Here is a 15,770-nt window from a genome sequence, read left to right on the forward strand (position 1 = left end):
GGAGTTACTGAGCGGAAAAATAGACACATTGCAAAGATAGTACGAGCATTGATGATAAGGAGGGCAACAATGCACACAACTATACATATCCCTTGTATAGGCTGCTAATCTCCAAACTTCTCCCTTCTCATGCACCCACCCTTTGGCACTCCTAACACTGAGAAACCTACTAATGTAGCTTCTTCTTCTCTCCACTTTAATCAGAGTTGAGAACCCAATGCTGTAGCCCAAACTAATTTTTAAAGTGCTCATGCACGTGACACCTTTTAATCCCACAACATGTTTATTCCCTAAGGCCAATAGTACAGCTCCACAAAGTCTTCCATATGCACCATATCTAATCAAAGCACCAATGATGCTAGAGCGGGAGGAGTTAATGCAAATGGCAAGGAAAGGAACCTTATGGAAAAACGTGGTTGTAGCACAAAGCTTGTAAATCCTTAATTATAGGATTTGCTTGAGATCAAAGTAGTCACGTATATTATTGCTTACAATTAGAGGGCATTGGAAGAAGGAGAACCCTGTGGAGACATGAGATGGCTATATGAATATAGAGACAGATGAAGCCAATCTAAGGATTGAAGACTTTGGCATACAACCAAAATGGAACAAGGAATTTTTGACAATTCCATATTATCATAATATTTATATTGACACAGTGGGTGGCCTTTACATGCCAACTAAAAGGGTTTTTTGACAATTGCATAGTATTGTAATATTTATATGTGGGCTTTATCGACACAACGGGTGGCCTCTACATGCCAATTAAAAGGTAGCTCACCTGAGTAGAGTTTCTTATACTTACTTTGATTTTTGATTGTTTAATCTAGCATAGTTTGACAACATAGAGAGTCAAAGAAAGGGCCTTCTTCTGTGGATCAGAGCCTGGAGAAGAATCTCAGATTCGGTTGTAGTAGTTGTCTGCCATTTTATGAAGCTCATTGTGGTATTGTTGGACCAAAGAAAGGAGGCAATGGAGAATTTTGAACAAGGGTCCATAAGAGAAGCATATTTATATTATTACCATCATCTTCGGTGCTGACCAGGGTACATGCATATCACATTCAAAGATATGATTAATACCTCTTTTTGGACGCCCCATCATCTGTATTTCAGATGCGCATTACATTGAAGCTAACTTCTTGGAGGTAACAATAAGGAGGAGATTAGGGGAGATTGGATCTAGCAACCACTGGTGGTGCTTGAAGGTCAAGGAGATCCTAAGCCGAAAGCGAGGTAACAATATAAAGTTGTAGTCTATTTCACTATCTACTAGGATGGAAGAGTTCTTGAGAGAGTAGAAATAGTCCATAACATCTTAAAAACATGCACCAAGGTAGAAGGTAGACCTAAGTGATGGGAAAACCTTTTTCTTTCAAACACATGGTAATTCTCTTTTAAGCTTGCATGACTAAACAAATTTGATTAAGTTTCCATAACCGTGCATCACATCAAGAGCTCCCATAAGCTTGTAAATCTTCAGGTCCTCATAATTCTTGTTGTCTATGAATGTAAGTTACCTGACTTTGAATTCATTAAACTTTTGGACTCCTACCTTTTCATAGTTCTTGAAAATAAGCCGAGGGTGGTCGTCATGATCGACCACCTATTGAGCCACCCATAGAGATATTGTTAAGGTCAGGTACCGAGTGTAAGTATCCCGATCCCCCAAGACCAGACTTCCGCTATCCAGATTTATGCACAACACATGTATTAGGCATTGGTAGGCTGTCAAGTAGGTTTTCCCTATTTGTTGCAAGGCACTTAGTTTCTTGGATTCTTCTATCCTAGGGTAGGGAGTCATAGTTTCATGCCTTCAATGAGTCTGATTGCATTGGATGTTACCACACTAGGGTGTCCACTGGTGGTTTTTGCGTCCGTCTTGGCGATTCATGCATATCATGGATCAGCAAGAAGAAGCCCATTGTGGCCACTTTAAGGTGTGTAACTCTGAGTACAGGGCATCTTTTACTATGATAGTTGAGTGTGTTTGGCTTAAACGCCTTTTGGCTTATTTGAGTGCCTACCTCCAGTTATATCGTTACTGACAGTCAAAGCGCATTGGAAATTATTTTGCAAGGAACCTAGTGTTTCATGCTCGCACTAAGCATATTGAGGTGCACTATCATTAGTGAAGTGTGTGAACACACTTAAGATGAAACAGGGTACCTTTTTTCTTGTCAGGAGGTTTTTTCCATGTGCATGCAAATACCCTCTTATCCACTTATTGGGTGTCCTTAGTTGGGATCAGGAGAGAGAGAGAGAGAGAGAGAGAGAGAGAGAGAGAGAGAGTCTACAAAAGACCCAATGGGCCTATGAGACCAAAGTGATACAATAATGTCCATGGCATATCTCATCATGGAATGGAAAACAAAACATAAACATAGCTATCTCACTGGGGTGATACAAAACTATCCATGGAAACTCATCATGGAATACTAGGAACATAGAAACATGAGAGCAACATCAGCTCCTAGTAGATGGTAAGCATGGGGCTAATGAGTATGGCCGAGAGTTCTCCCTCAGCTATGTCATGTGGAAAGGTAGCTCGATGGTGGTGGAGCATGTCCTAGATTTGGAGTTGATGAGGGGATCGTGGCCAATGGTTGGGGGGTTGGGGGCGTTGGGCACGTTGGAGTGCGGAGGCTTGGTCGGAGGTAACTCCTCGGGCGAGGTTGGTCCGGAGGAGCAGCTTGAAGTGGGTCTGCAAGATCCACTGTATCGGTGTCCTGCACCTCCTGGGTCCAAAAGAAACTGGTGATGGTTGGTTAGGGAGGCAGGGGGTGGGCTGGCTAGGGCCGAAGCTCTCTCAAGAAAGTGTCCATGTGTTTGCGGAGCTCAAGCAAGAAGAGGCCTAGGCAGCATTGGTTTGGGAAGTCAATGGAGAGAGATGGGCACACAACTCGATATAGATTATGGGATGATGAAATGAGTGCCAACTCAATGTTGGGAGCACCAAGCACACTAACATGCACAGTGAACTTAGTTCGGGAGTGAGAGAGAGAGAGAGAGAGAGAGAGAGAGAGAGGGGGACACGAAATGAGAAAAAGGTACACTCTGTGTATGTGTGTAGCTGGTGCTCCAAATCCTAGTCCCAATAGAATAGACCCCTACATATTTAATGAGAGAGAGAGAGAGAGAGAGAGAGAGAGAGAGAGAGAGAGAGGGGACACGAAATGAGAAAAAGGTACACTCTGTGTATGTGTGTAGTTGGTGCTCCAAATCTATGTACCAATAGAATAGACCCCTATTGATACATATTTAATGGGATCCAGACGCGACGGTGAGGGAGCGCCCCCCCCCTTTTCTTTTTCCAGCTTTCTTACAGTCATGGACAAGGTTGTATCACGCCTCTTGGTGGTTTTCTTTTAAGTGAAAGAAGGCTCTTGAAAAGAAAATGAAAAAGAAAAATCAATTTACGTTTCAAAATAGTAGATACATTCACAGACATGGAAAATAAATAAACAAAGCAAATGTTCCAGATAGGATAGTAGCAACAAATGGAAAGGATATGAAAAGCATGTGACATGCAACTTCTTGGAATGAGAGCATCAAGAGCATGACATACCATTCTATACCATGCTTTTTAGTAAATCAACAATGTCAACTTTTGAGTTTATGCTACCCATATCATTTCTTCATACCCTTCTTCTCTTTAGCACCTACCTTCCCCCTCTCTTAATGACTAATCATCACCCTTTCCTAAAGTACCCTTCTGCACTCTTCCCTTCCCTTGCACCTCATGGTCAACCCAAATATCCAATTGCCACGTCTTTCCCATCTCCTTTCCCACAAACCCATGGGCAAGCCATCCCTTGCTATCTTTTGATGTTGCTTCTTGGTTGCAATGACGACATCGACCTCTTTACACTCCATAAACTAGCCCACATTGTTTTTATTGAGGCCATGCAAACTATGGTCAATTTAGCCAACAAAATTTCTTTGGGTCATCCTTTGACATGTTCAAAGTGACATGTTCGAAGTCGTTAGATAGTTGTACACCATGTTGACACTAGATTTCTTAAATGATGTGGGGTCCTATAGATTTCTCTCCCACAAAGATGAGTGGATTGTGTGCATGATTGTGCAAATGGCATATTATTGGACTAGTTTTAAGTCATGAAGCCATTTTATCTTTTTGGTCTTGCCTTATACCAAGACTGTGAAAAAAAGGAAAATTGTCCAATCAAAGCTATTTGGGGTCAATCCTCAATCGAACAGGGTGCAGTTTTTTTGTTTTTGGGAATTTTTGTTTTTTAAACATTTTTGGACTTGAATATGTTTTATCAGCATTTGTTGTTTACGTCAATATGGCTATTGTTTAAAATAAAAAGTCAATGATCAAGTAATTTAAGGGTGGAGGTTTGTTTCTACAATTTTGTTTGTGACAAGTTTGGATTTGGTGTTAGATATGTTTCAATTAGCATTTGTTGTTTACGTAAGTATCTAGTTATTAGCATTTGTTGTTTATGCAAGTATAGTTATTGTTTATAATAGAAACACTCTATAGCGGCATAATGGCAAGACATCCTTTTCCAAAGGGGTGATTGGCAACTTGTTCAAATAGTTAAATGCTTCTACTAAACAATTGACAAGTGAGGATTGGTAATGGCCAATGGTGGCTGTTGGAGTCACTTGGTACTTTTGAAGAAGCAATAAGAGGGCGGTAAGACATCGCATCTTACAAACTCCCAATTCTTTGATCATCATCTTTTACTAAGGGCAACACATTCAACTAGCCTTTTCCATTATAAAGCTCACATATCAAGTTGGTGGAACAAACATGGGATTAATTGTTTCAAAATTCTAGAGTTTCTTATGAAATCTTCCAACATCCATGACCAACATGCTTCCACTCCCAAAAGAAAAGGGGTGGCCAAGGAATCAGAAGAGTAAATCTTGAGAGGCAAACTAGTGCTCTCAGCTTGATCGTAATAAAGCTATGACCTCCAGACACACTAAGGCATCTTGGCATGCTAGTTTGCAGGGCAAGAAATCTTCATGCTATGGAAGTAATTCGAACTTTCACGATAGACACTATTCGTGGCATATGGACATATTTCATACAGGGAAAGGCATTTGGAGATAGAATGTGGTGGCAATATCAAAAGGGGTGCAGTACAGGTCAATAATTGTAGAGAAAATGCATTAACACCTTTGAGGCTAGATGCACCACCCAGAGGATGGTCCAGATAGCTTACATGCCAAGGGGCCAGTTGTCCACCAGTAACATTTTACACTGTCCATGCCCAGGGATGCTGACGGCCACTGTAAGCAAAGCATCCAGGCCATGGACACAACGTCCATACATAATAATTCAAGTAAACCCACTTAGATTCAAACATAATATTTGAGCCAACCATCCATTTGTGTTTATGATGCTTAAAGTGAACCCACCTTAAGAGTCTCTTTGATTCCCACACCATCTGGAAATACCTCCCATGGTCAAAATTGAGTGCTAGAGTCAAGCTAGCTCTTTGTTTTATCAACTAAGCCATTTGAGGGGACAAGCAGCTGTTGTCAAATGACATCTCCGGTAAGGTTATTAGCTGCAATCAAGTAATGTCCAATAACCAAAAAAAAATTGCTTGGCACATCCTTATATACAGATCTCTTAGAGATGTTTATACACAAATCTTTTAGAGACATTGCAATTCCTTCTCAATTTGAGCTTGCTACACATACCAAATTGTTTACAGACTAAAGGTCTATCATGGGAGGATAACTGGTACAATTTGCTTACAGTAAAGAATCAAGGATGGTGTGTGATCTGTTTATTTGTTCATTTGTTCACGTGAACCCAAGCATTATGCTCAATCCAATCAAGAGCTATGGGACCAAGTAGTGGCTGTGGAATACCAAAAGAGTCAACTAGCGCCAAGGCATTGGGACGGATACGAGCACAAAGTTCCATAATTTCATGTTGTATGGCCTGGGATTGTTCAGAATTCACATAACCATATCTGTAAGCACAAAATAACTGTTTTACTAAGAAGAGAATATTGAAGAGTGGAGCAACTCTACAAAATCTTTACAGTTAACACCACAGCTTTCAAACTGACATGATAATTAAAAAAAGGAGCTGCCCATCTAGGGCAATAGGAACTGGGAGCTCTCCAAAGGTTAGTTGAAAGTCTACCATGCTCTGCTGAAGTGTAACCTACCTCCTGTAGGACCTTAGAAGTGTCCTATACAAAAGCCTTTGCAGATCATTAATACTTTTCTATATCAAGTTTGAGGGTTGAGAATTAAAAAAATGTGCAAGGTCCTCATAAATGGGTCCCATCCACATGCAGCCCAATCCTACCCTGCATCTGTAATGGGGTGATGGGGATCGTCCATGCATCCACAGCCTTAGATGAAGCACCAAAACAAGTGGATTACACATGATCAATCAAAGCCTAATTCTTTGCCAAAAAATTATAACATGAGCCTTGAAATCAATCCAAGAGTTCTTGCATATCCAATTTTTGTAGCCTCAACTGCATATCTACAAAATGGAGAACTGCCTCTGTTGAGAAAAGTGGTGCCAAAGGGTAGCACTAGGAGATTTCCACAAAATGGATAGACCGGAGGTCCTCCATCGTCGTAAGGTTTTGAGGTCTCGATGGTTAGACCGATTTGTGGAAATCTCCAGTTAAGTGTGTATTGGCGTGAACACAAATGCGATGGGTGACATCCCAGGACTTGGCCCCCCACCCAATTTCCAACATGGTATCAAAGCCATGGGTTGAAGTGTAACCTCTGAGCCACTAGAGAAGCCAAGTTGAGCCTTTAAGCCAAGAAAACATGGACAAATTTAACCTCTGAGCAAAGAAAAAGTGGACAAGTTGGCCCCAAGGGAGAAAAGTGGTGCCCAAGTGTAGCACTAGGAGATTTCCACAAAATGGATAGAGCGGAGGTCCATCGTCTAGGTTTTGGGGTCTGGATGGCTAGACTAATTTGTGGCAACCTCCAGTTAAGTTAAGCGCATTGGCAATGTTGGGAGTACAAGTATTACCCATCCTTAGGAGTCATCTTTAGCCCAAAGGAGTGTATAGCCCAAATAACCTTAGAGTCGCTCCAGCTTTGTAAAAGGTGATAAGCAAGTAGATGCCTTAGAATTCACCTTAGAATCTCTACAATTCAAGTGGGGGTAAGAACAAAACAACCCACCATGAATCTGGCTTCAGGCCTATAATCAATGGAGAAAAAAGTGGGTCAAATGGAGAGAATTGGGGGAATCTGACTTAACTCCATATGCTTGTACTTTGCCTATAAAAGAGGCATCATTTTATCAATAAAAGTGGTTTATGCTCTAATCAAATTCGTGTGCTGTTAGTGCTCTCTTAAGCTCTAATCTTCATCGTTAACCTTAATCCATGTTGCTTATCATGCTTTCTTCATGTTATGATTCACCATAGCTACTCCATGCTTGCAATGCTATGCTCCTTATCACCCAAATGAGAGAGAGAAAGAGACGAAATTAATGTCTTGAGGGGGGCCACGGCTACATCTTAGGCACAGCTCCCCCACACTAAGCCCTAGTGTCCCATACCACCAAGCCACACCCTGCAGGTGTCGTCGCGAGTGAGCACTCCCCACGGGCCATGTGCATGAAGGCATATGGTGTGACGAAGTCATTGTCCAACACTCTTCATGAGTCATTACTTTTTAATGAACAATATTTTATGCACTATAAAGCATGACTTCAAATGTAGGTTGATTGCCTGAATTAGAAGTTCCACAAAGCATAGAACAGCATGTAGAATACGTGTGTTGCACATTACCTCAAAAAGATTGGATTTCCATCTATAGAGCTTAGTACGTAGAGAGACCTCAGAAACCCCAACTGTAGCTGCATCAATAAAGTCTCCAAAGCCAAAAGTTTTATTAAAACACAACGTTCAAATGAAGGCATTGTAACATGAGTGCTTAACTTAATGGAGATTGATGCAAAAACACACATTAAGCTGCAAATTAACGCAAACATGACTATGCGGAAGCATGAATGAAAGCATGCAATAGACAAGATAGATGTAGACCTAATCTACAGTCTATTACTAACATGAATGAATATTTACAATGATTGCTAACGACGAGAACTTGATGATGCTCACGGTACGTTGGGTGTGAACCACTATCTCCAAACACATGCCTAAACTCTACATGAATGACTCTCAGCCCCTTGCCCTCTATTTATAGTGTATTATGGGCTGGTTGGCTGACCTTTAGGGTTGGTTGGCTGCCAACCCTAACTTATTAATAATAATGTCCAAATATAATAAAAGTGTCCACACTGGCTGCTCATTGGACAGCTGGACTAAATACAATGAAATGGCTTAAAAGCCCCAAAATTGACCAAGACTCGACCACAAACATGCCCTCTGAAGCGGCTAAATGGTAAGGACATGTCCATGTCACACCGCTGGAAGGTGTGCATGCGACAGGCATAGAAGTAAAAGATGAGGCGCACACCTTTATTGAGACAAGTGATTCACTCTCCTCTGCGCGCATGAAAGACTCCAGCACACTCCGTTCGGAGAATGCATACCCTAAATCGTTAGCGGTTCGATAGCTCTACAATCCAACAACAAAATCATTGGTAATTTTACATAGCAAAGTACTATAGCTCTAAGAAAGATTAAGCACCTACCAGCCATGGGCAAATAATGTGTTGGTAATTTTATGAAAAACACTACCTGAAATTAGTGTAAAAGCCTCCCAATTTCACATTAATGACATGAGAACTTGTCCCTAAAAATCAAGGGCATTGATTCATGGGTCAAGTGCAGTCCAGCAAAAGTCTTAACCCTGGTTGCATCACAAGTAGTGTGGATCTTTAATTCCTGGATGTCTTCCTCTCTTCCATCTAACCTTCAAAAAGGGACCTGGGACAAACCAGCCAATTGTACAAAGAGTTTTAAAGCCCTCTCTGAACAGGTATTCTAATCTAACAAGATCTGGAGCCTCCCAATGAGTGTGAAGCTGGAGCTCCCCCCGTTCGTGCACCTGCAGTCAGCGCCCCCCCATCCCCAGTGCATAGCCTCCTGCCGTCTAGCAACCCCCCCCCGCCCCCCCCCCCCCCCCCCCCCCCCCCCCCGTGTGCGTGCCCGCATCCACTCTGAACAGCCCCCCACCTTCGCCGCCTTGCCTCCCCTCCTTCGCCGCCTCCTTCCCAGCTGCCTCCCACCTTCCCTTCCTTCGCTGCCTGCGCCTTCGCATTGCCTCTGAGCCCCCCCCCTCTCTCTCTCCCCTCGCTCTTCCGTCTCCCCCCTGCCCTCGCCTCTGCCCTGCCATTATCTGTGCCGCTGCCCAGCGTTCCAAGTCCTAATCAGCGCTGCCTCCCTGCCTTCCTCCGCATTGAGGTGTTTATCTTTTAGGGTTTTTTATTCTTGGCAAGTTTCGTCATCCTCTGGTCTTGTACCCTGAGGAGGACTCCATGGCAGCCGCTCCGTCATCCCTGACTGGGGTTGCCGTCCCTTGCCTCTCCTTTTCCAAAGAGGATCCAGCTCAGTTGCCTCTTTGGAGACCTCCACCTTGGTATGCAAGATTGTGGGTAGCCGCCCAACGTGCGGACAGTTCAGGGATATGTTACAATTAAGCCTTCTCAGCACGCCTGGAAAGATCACATACATTCGCGTAGCTACTACCACGTTGAGTTTGATTCGCCTGCAGCTTCGGACAGAGTCATGCAACTGAGCCCCGTCACGCTGCGTACAGCCCAGGCCTTCTTTCGAGGTGGCAGCACAACTCCGACTCGGAGTCCGATCCTTTGGCTAGCGTCTCAAGCTTCCTTGTGACAGTTTGCTTTTCACGTCTTAGGAAGGAATACCTTCCGGTGATTGGTGGTGCCATCAGGAGGGTGATGGACCCCCCCCACCCCCTCACCCTCAACCGCTGCTTTGGTTCTTGCGTGGACGGCTAGGATTCCATCCCTTTGTATCTGCATCACCTCCCCACCCTCAACCGCTGCTTTGGTTCTTGCGTGGACGGCTAGGATTCCATCCCTTTGTATCTGCATCACCTCCCCAGACTTAGCGCCTCATATCATTTTGCTCCCTGGTCTGTGGGGGGGGGGACCCAATTTTGCAGAGAGTTGAGTACTCTGGCCTATGTTTCATCTGTCGCCAGATGGGACACCTCGCTAGAGTCTACCCTCGCCGGAAGCCTACGAGGCTGCCTCCAGTTGCGCGCCCCCCCCCCCCCCCCCCCCCCCCCCGTCCCAATTCAGGCCCTCCTCAGGGGGGTGGGCGGGACACAGGTCATAGCCTTCGAGGAGCAGCTCCGGTAGCCTTTGATCCGGAATCCTATGCTTTGTCTGCCTAGTGGTCACATGCTTAGGGCTCGGCCTCACGTAGCTTGGGGAGCCTTGAGTATGGGCCTTGCTAGGTCACTTGTTGGAGATTGGCTTGCATTCAGACAGCTATCCCCAAAGGCACAAGAGAGGGGCCTTATTGGGATCCGGGGCAGAGACCGACTAAGCCTCGACATCGACTCTTCCATCCCTCCAAGATATTCCAAGATAATAATTGTGTCCATGCATAGTGCTTTCCACAAAAAGCAACTTTCAGCTTCATATCCAAGCTCTGTCAGCTCCTGTAGGCTCACTCCATGGACACCCTTGGTCTTCTCATTAACCCTGCTAGCTGCCCACACTGTTTACATGCTGAAAACAGTCCTAAAAACAAGTCTTCTAGGTGTTTGCAGAATCTTTCCCTATGCGTACATGCACTGTATGCAATTAGGATTTGCTGTCTAGTCAACCAGCTCCAGAGAGAGAAGAAAACAAGTCAACCAGCCGCATATATGCAGAAAATCAGCCACGAAATCAACAGTTCTAGCTCCAAAATCTGAAATCTCTGTAAGAGCCATGTATGAGAAAATCTGAGTTCCAGAGTGTCTGGCAACCAATCATAACTTGGAGAAATTCCCTATTCACATCCTTTGTGTAATATTTTGGGCTCACTGGATACTGTCCCCGTTCACATCTTGGTTCCACTTAGTGTGTGAAACACTGGTCAAGACTGGCAAAGGGACCAAATGGTGACAGTTTGTTCATTCTAAGGTTAGTTTGCTCCATTTCTCCCAACATTTCTTGTGGTGTTTTCTGTGAAGAATCAAGCGGATTGTCACCAGCTTGGGCATTTCCCAGTATGAAAGGGGTCTGGTGGACTCCAGGACGTCTAAACGTTTGGAACGTACAAGCTTTGGGAATGGGGGATTATCTTGGAATACAAAGGATCACACTCCTAAAATCGAGGGGTACTATTTTTGCCCCGACTTTGATGGAAATTCCGTTTGCATCATTATATCTCGAATTGAGCAAATGGGGGGACATGCCAAAGCACATTTGGCAAAAGTAAAGATAATGGGAGAACCCCTCTCTTAGATTGGGACATGTGGCAAGAAAGTGGATCAAAGTGAGACAAGCGGCCTCACACTTGTCATTTCAACTATCGACTTGCCATTTTAGCTCATGGGAGGCCCAAATCTATAAATTGGAGCTCTCTCTCTTCATTAAGAGAGGCTCTCTTGATGCAAAGTAGCCTCTACTATAATGGTTGCTCACATTCTTGTCTACAACACTTTATGGGGAGAGTTCCTACACTTCACTCCCCGAGCTTAGCTATTGGCACTTGGTTGGCCATTGGGGGCAGACCAGCATTATGTTAGAGGTGTGGCCATCCCTAGGAGTCTCAGCGTCACTGTCTTTGGGATTGCCCAAAGGCCTAGCAGGTCCGGCAGAGGATCTTATGGATTTTCACTATGGATCGGGATCCCGCCCGAATTGTTACGTGGGGCATTGTTGCTTGGGCCACTAAGGTTGCGATCATCATGTTGTATGAGGAGGAAGGTGGGGGACTAGCTCTTTAGGTCTGTCACCTTTGTATTTACAGACCACCTGTGTGGTTATTTCCCCCTCCCCCCATTGTATAAGATAGCCTTCTCCTCCTAGAGCGGCCAGCCGGAGGAGAAGTGCATCCTCACCTTTGTTGTGGTAGGTTGGGGGAATGAAGCAAGCAGTGGTCTCTTCTCAACACACCATTCACAGAACCTAATTTCCTTGTCCACAGCCTCCCACCACATCTTCACAACTAACGATAATATGGAATTATCCACCATAGGAGTGCATTTGGTTGGACACACATCATATGAATGTAGAGTGGCCTAAGGTAGCTCCAAATAGACTTGTTTTTCGCCTGTTGGATCAATCCAAATGTCCTATGTACTGGATCCATGGAAGTTGGTCCAGATTGCCGTAACTGTTATGTTTTATGCATACCAGAATCCGTATCCTAGACTTCAATATGCAATGAGCTTCATAGAAGAGGCCATGGACCGTGATAGGGTTTTCTTTGTCATATGACCCATATGACGACCTCACTTTATCAAACAGAGAACTCTGTTGATAGCTTCACAGAAGTCCACAAAGAAGCAATACATGCCACTTCTCTCCATGCTAGGCCTCCTTGATAATAGTCCTTACTATGGACATGTCCTTTACCCTGAAAGAATCTTACTCAAATCCTGCCTATCCTAAAGGTGTGAACCCTGTGCGCCTGCTGGATCTGAAGGGTATGTTTTTTCGAGAGGAGACTGGCAGGCTGCAGCATAGGGAAGTGATCAGCAGGGCTCTCAGCTAGTCACTAAAATAAGCCTCCACAAATGTTGGCTATCAAAGAGGTCAACAAGATAGTCCTCTAGCTACTGGGTCCCTTGTTTTGTGGATGGGGATGGTTAAATTGATTGAAAGTTTCTTAGAAAATCCATGACATACACCTTCAATGAAGGGCTTCCACCAGTCAAGGGTCTTGCAGCCATGAGTCACAGGCTCCCACATGAGCTCCTTAAAATTCTTTACTCCGCCATTCTTAAGTTTAGATGATTTTGGGGACAAGTAAAAGAGGAAGGGTGTGGATGGTAAAATCTTCAGGGTGCTCGGTTGATCACATTGTGGAAAATGTCCACAAGGGCATTCCAGCAGATAGCTGGTTCTGTATGGTAGGCATTCTGAAAATCTAAACCCATAGTCTTTGAAGTTGATGCTAAACATTATACAAGTATGTCCTAAGGCTTATGATAAACATCATCTGTTCTTTGGGGTATTGAAGTTGCATATTTTTTCTGCAAATAGTTACCTTCACCCTATTGAAGTGCCCATTATAACTTAATATTGTAAACCATACATGTCACATACCGAGATCAGAGAATCATTCAAAGAGGAGCCCTCATCAATCTTTCGGGATACTTCTGTCCACAAGCGATGCAGCAGGTCTCGTTCCCGCAAGCGAAAAACAGAAATCTGCCCAAAGAGTAAAGAGAAAATCAACACATTTGAAGCATAAATCTAGGACCCTACTGATGTTCTAAGTCTTATCGATGTTGATGAACCAGAGCACCTCCTTACACATGTAGAGAGTAGCATTTACTTGGAAACTCCTGTCTTGCAGAAGAGAGCTTTCAAACGAGCTCCCGATGAAAGGAGATGGACCATTCACATGCTCCAAACCCAGCCCTTTGATTGGATTCTTCTTCTTTAGAGAGGATGAGAACTCTAGCAGCAACAATTTGCTCACCTTTTGTACACAGAAAAAACAAAATCTGCAGCTTCAAGAAGCCACCAGATTTCATGAAGGAAAATGATCATCATTTGTACAGATACTCAAAGAGTACCTGTTGCAAAAGGACATTATTATCGCCTTCAAATGTCAACTGTGCATCAAACTCGGCCTTTAGCTGTCCTACTCTGTTTTCCGACTTCAAACCTTGGCCTCCGCAAGCTGCACGGCACTCCTACAAAACATGTTTAGTGTGAATAAACAGCACAACACAAAGGATTTTTGAGGTCATCGTGAATCACTTTGCAACCTGTAATGTTTTGATGTTATGCCATGTAAACATTGCCTTGTAGCCACTAGAAAGCACATGGATGGCTTTTGCATCTGCCACTGTATGCTTCACATATAATTTCTTCAACTCATTCGCTGCAAAACTCATTGCATACCTGCATCATTATCGATCAGCCCAAGCTCACACTCTAGCAGCCGAAAGAGCACTACACAAGGTTTCTTTGTACCAATTAAAGCCCATGATTGTTGACAGCCAAGACCTTAGCATGTAACCAAGCGGGATTTTCACATAGACTTTTAATGCCATTAAACACTTAAATTAAGGGTACAAAAATCATATACTTAAAACCACAAGCACAACTTGAGAACTTGACACCACACTAGGACCAAAATCCTCCCCCCCCGGGATTTATGTCATATTACCAAGCTGTCCTTAATCAAGAGGGACATGCCGTGGCTTATGAGAGCCGTAGATTGCATGATGCAGAGCTATCTCTTGGCATTTATGAGAAAGAGATCTTGGCTGTAATTCATGCACTTACTATATGGAAACATTATCTTCTTCGGGCTGATTTCACTGTGAAGACAGATCACCAGAGTTTGAGGTATTTTCTTACCCAAACTAAGTTGTCAGAGAAGCATATGAGGATGGCCAATTTCCTCTCTATGTTTCATTTTCAGATCTTGCACACCCCTAAGAAAGAAGAATGTAGTGGCCGATGCATTGTCACGAAAGCCGTATGTAGCAACTATCTCGGTTGCATCTCATGGGGACTCGTCTACCATGCGTGATTTGTATGATGTAGAGCTATCTCTTGGCATTTATGAGAAAGAGCTCTTGGCTGTAATTCATGCACTTACTATATGGAAACATTAACTTCTTCGGGCTGATTTCACTGTGAAGACAGATCACCAGAGTTTGAGGTATTTTCTTACCCAAACTAAGTTGTCAGAGAAGCATATGAGGATGGCCAATTTCCTCTCTATGTTTCATTTTCAGATCTTGCACACCCCGGGAAAGAAGAATGTAGTGGCCGATGCATTGTCACGAAAGCCGTATGTAGTAGCTATGTCGGTTGCATCTCATGGAGACTTGTCTACCATGCATGATTTGTATCATACGGATGCTGATTTTGCCACTATTTGGGCTGATTTGATGGCTGGTCATGCACATGCCTCATATGTGATCAAAGAGGGTTATCTCATGAAAGATAATTGTCTATGTGTGGTGTTTGACATGAGGCAAAAGGTTTTGAATGACTGCCATGCTCCACCATATGCTGGTCATAGAGGCATAATGCCTACTACGCACATGATTGAGCGGTATTTCTTTTGGCAAGGTATGCAGAAGGAAAAAGAGGCACTGTACGTGCATGTATCACCTGTCAAAAGGTGAAATTTGATAGGCAAAAGGCACCAGGTTTGCTTCAGCCACCATTGCCTATTCCCACGCAGCCATGGGAAAGTATTACAATGGATTTCATTATGGACTTGCCACGCACCCAAAAGGGTAATGATGCAATTTGGACAATTGTGGATAGGTTTAGCAAGCAAGCTCATTTCTTGCCAGTCAAAAAGACCATCAAAGCTGAGCATATGGTTAAAATATATCTTGCACAAGTGTTCAAGCATCATGGAATGCCAAAGTCCATTGTGGGGGATAGAGATCCCAAGACTACAAGTCTCTTTTGGCGGGCCTTATTTGATAATATGGGCACCAAATTGGACTTCTCATCAGCTTATCACCCTCAACGGATGGGCAAAGTGAGGCTGCAAATTCAGCTGTGTTGGATCTCTTGAAATGTTATGTGGCGGATCAGAAGTCTTCTTGGGAGAAGTACTTACCGCTTGTGGAATTTCCATACAACAACACGGTGCATGCATCTACGGGAAAGGCCCCGTTTGAGATTGTTTATGGTAAGGTGGTTTTGCCACCCA

The 15,770-nt window shown here is 43.7% G+C and overlaps 1 protein-coding gene across 2 annotated transcripts in view; it reads right to left on the reverse strand.

Moving 5' to 3' along the window:
* Window positions 1–5,377: 5,377 nt before the first annotated feature.
* The window catches only part of LOC147607949 (acyl-coenzyme A oxidase 3, peroxisomal-like), a 40,501-nt gene continuing 30,108 nt past the window's right edge, over window positions 5,378–15,770 (reverse strand). The window contains exons 9-15 of one of the 2 annotated variants that reach the window (XM_086789683.1): window positions 13,852–13,987; window positions 13,657–13,776; window positions 13,413–13,559; window positions 13,181–13,285; window positions 8,458–8,559; window positions 7,770–7,837; window positions 5,378–5,963 (exon numbers count right to left, since the gene is read on the reverse strand). In XM_086789683.1, coding sequence (XP_086645809.1) covers window positions 5,783–5,963; window positions 7,770–7,837; window positions 8,458–8,559; window positions 13,181–13,285; window positions 13,413–13,559; window positions 13,657–13,776; window positions 13,852–13,987 — 859 coding nt within the window. In that variant the 3' untranslated portion in view covers window positions 5,378–5,782. Of the gene's footprint in view, window positions 5,964–7,769; window positions 7,853–8,457; window positions 8,560–13,180; window positions 13,286–13,412; window positions 13,560–13,656; window positions 13,777–13,851; window positions 13,988–15,770 lie in introns of both variants that reach the window. The other variant, XM_086789682.1, reaches the window with a different exon arrangement.

The sequence above is a fragment of the Cibotium barometz genome, chromosome 54 (genome assembly GCF_041138505.1).
Source record: "Cibotium barometz isolate CiBa-2024 chromosome 54, ASM4113850v1, whole genome shotgun sequence".
Classification (NCBI taxonomy): Eukaryota; Viridiplantae; Streptophyta; class Polypodiopsida; order Cyatheales; family Cibotiaceae; genus Cibotium; species Cibotium barometz.